Source organism: Rutidosis leptorrhynchoides, chromosome 5 (genome assembly GCF_046630445.1).
Source record: "Rutidosis leptorrhynchoides isolate AG116_Rl617_1_P2 chromosome 5, CSIRO_AGI_Rlap_v1, whole genome shotgun sequence".
Taxonomy (NCBI): Eukaryota; Viridiplantae; Streptophyta; class Magnoliopsida; order Asterales; family Asteraceae; genus Rutidosis; species Rutidosis leptorrhynchoides.
In genome coordinates, this window is record NC_092337.1 from 367,868,034 (window position 1) to 367,871,260 (window position 3,227).

Here is a 3,227-nt window from a genome sequence, read left to right on the forward strand (position 1 = left end):
CTAGTGTATTTGGTTTTGGATATGGGTATTCCAACCCACTATTGTATAATTAGCCCAAAGACCAATTCGTTTTTGTATTTAATCATATACTGTATTTATTTAATTTTATTAATTAAATTAATTAATTAAAACTTAACATTGGGAAAAATGAAAAAAAAAAAAAATATTTAAAATGCACACCCCTACCCAACAACACCCCACTCATTACACCACCCATTATATATTTATCAGTTTACATACACGTCCGCCAAACACCTCGCCTCTACCCATCAACACGCCAACACTCCTGCCATGGTTAAAGATGGTCTAACATTAAATTATGAAGTATAAACAGTCAACAAAGGTTCACTAAACATTCCAACTCAATTTCACTTAATATAGAGTACATATTTAAAGAAAATTCTATGTATTCCGACACATTCATATACAAATGATCAACAATTGCTCCATATTGATGTTACATTCTTCAAATAAGGTCCTAGCTAGGTAGCAATCTGTTGACATATATAAAATTTATCATCCCTTTCATATATAATATTTAAAGTTTAATTAAGCCTATTTTGACAAAATAAATTAAAGGATGTGATCATCTATTTCCGAATTGCCATAATTCATCCATGTTCCAATACGTGTCAGCTGACATGTCACCATAGCTTATCCAATCAGTATCTGCAACCTGAAAGTTTAAGTCTGACGTGTCATCCGGTCGTCCGAAATTCATCATATCGTACTCACTTATATCCACATTATAACAATCCATGTCTTTGAGTGATGAGTCATAGATGGAACTGTCCCCATGAAGTAGTGAAATTTCAGGTAACATCTTATTCTCACTAGAATCTGATGCACAAATGCTTGAGCTAGAGTTGGTTGTGTACTCCTTATTGTTGCATGGTTGTATTGGAGATGATGTTTTAAATGAAGTTTGTTGTTTTAATTTGTTTAGATCATTTTCAATAGTTGAAGTACATGCAGTTGATGTAGATGATGTTGATGAATCTTGCTCCACTTTTTCAAGCAATCTTGGCATCCAAAATCGCTGTAGTGCCTCTACAAATCGCTTGCTACTTGAGTCGATCTTAAGGTGACGAGCTTGTTTTTGTACCCTTGTTCTCCAATAGTTCTTGATCTCGTTATCTGTTCTTCCAGGCAAATGTTGGGCTATTTTGGACCATCTAGTTTAAAGAGTAGTAAATTAGATTTCAATAACTCGCATGGAAACAAACTTAAAGCTTAAATCTTTTTGTAGTTTCGTTCTTAACTTCTTGCTAATTCTTTATATAAGCTCATGCTAAAAAGATTGTTATGATATACAGCATAAGTAGAATTATAATTAATAGACACACCTATTACCCCACTTGGAATGGAGTTCAAGGATCAAGAGTTGTTCTTGTAGAGTTAGATTTCCGCGCTTGGTATCTGGCCTTAGATAATTCAACCATCTTAACCTACAACTTTTCCCGGTTCTTTTCAGTCCTGAAAAGGATCAAATTAAACGTCATAAATTAGAAGCCAATAATTAAAGATCATGATAAAGATGAAAATTCGAATATTCAAAATGTTTCTTACGATGCGATTGTTTTGGATGTTATTATAATGATAATTACCTGCAGATTTTGCAAGCGAATTCCAACGGCCTTCGCCATGGCAATTGATATAACGGATTAGAAGATCGTCCTCCTCAAGTGTCCATGGCCCTCTTTTTAGTTGATCAAATTCTTCTTCTATGCAAGAATTGGTCATCTTCTTGGTAGCCCTCATTGGAGTTTAGAAAAAGTAACACAATAGTGAAAGTTGAAAAGTGAGGAAAAGTTGTAGTGTAGCTTGAATGATGGGGTGGTAGGAAACCAAGTGGAGGTTTATATACATATGAAAATTATTCTCAACGCCAAAAAAGGCTTTCTTGAAAAAGTTAATAAGAAAAATAGGGAATCACACCCATTAAATATTGCCTTAAAATGATAAATGTACAAGCCAAATGGGAATTTTCAAGATGTGGGCTTTGTCACCATCTTTGAAATATAATATTCTTGTAAGTAATGGCACTAGTGCTCTTTGTGTGAACATGTTATAAGTCTATATTTTATCCTTTATTCTTTTATAAGTAATTAAAAAAATGTGATACTTGTCTACTTTCTTGATACTTCCGGTGGCTGCTAGGCCCACACCCTTGGTCACTCCTCCTTCTCCTCTCCTTCCTTGATGCATCCATCCATAATCATATTCCTTGATGTATAAGCATCAAATTGAAACTCCAAATTTTTATTTTGAGTTACACTTGTGTTTTAAGATGTTCGGATTTCTATTATCCACTTGAAGTATACTTTTTCATAAGTTCTATAGTTTGATCATGATCGTACTAAAAACTTTGCAATATCTGACATGTAATATGGATAGAGTTTTTTGATGGTAATAAAGTATTTATGTTTTATATCTAACGAAACAAAAAATTTTAAAGGTATATATTGATCTTTCCACCTTTATTATTAAATAATAGGAATCATTTTGTCATGGAACATAGTTTGATGATCCGTGTGGGATATTATTTGTTTTAAGAAAATTAAGTGTTAAATTTGTATCTTCCTTTTCTTGCAAAAAATAAAGAATCTAAATAGCGGAAACAACCAAGAAATCCCTAAATTAAAAGAGATGCCTTTGGAGGCACCACCTTATACAACATGACTAAAATCAACTAGAGATGCCCATTGTGATTTTCAAATGGAATTATTCTCTTCAAAATCAATGTGCATGTTTCTTTTACTAGGAATCCTTTGGAAGACCATATAATTGTGCTTGACAAGAATGTTATCTAGCTAATTCCATCGATTCAACCAACGTAATAATGAAATTAAAGTTTTCAATATGATCCAATTTTTCTTTTATCTTTTTGACAAAATCGGAATACTTTTTGCTAATCGTATGTTGAAATCATTTCTTGTAAAAAAAACTTGAGCTCTGAGCTTTGAGTCTTAAACCAACACATTATACACACAAAACACTGCCTAATTAGAATGAAAGAGTACAAAAGTAGTGTTTTTGAAACTTCTGAGTAAGATTAGAGGATAACAACATGGTTTGCATTTGTTTCTAATGTTCTTTTCAAGATTTATGAAGATTTGCCTTGTTTGTAATTAGGAATTGCATTACTTTACATTGACAAGGACAATCAGTAATTGAATAATTTGGAAAGTATAGAAGAACTTTAACAAACATACAACATGCATGAA

At 32.3% G+C, this 3,227-nt stretch overlaps 1 protein-coding gene across 1 annotated transcript; it reads right to left on the reverse strand.

Moving 5' to 3' along the window:
• Positions 1–373: 373 nt before the first annotated feature.
• LOC139847286 (transcription factor MYB62-like) lies at positions 374–1,897 on the reverse strand. Its single transcript, XM_071836963.1, has 3 exons — positions 1,608–1,897; positions 1,347–1,476; positions 374–1,175 (listed from the first exon to the last, which is right to left on the reverse strand). The coding sequence occupies exons 1-3, from the start codon at positions 1,759–1,761 to the stop codon at positions 587–589; spliced, it is 873 nt and encodes a 290-aa protein (XP_071693064.1). The 5' UTR covers positions 1,762–1,897; the 3' UTR covers positions 374–586.
• Positions 1,898–3,227: the final 1,330 nt, after the last annotated feature.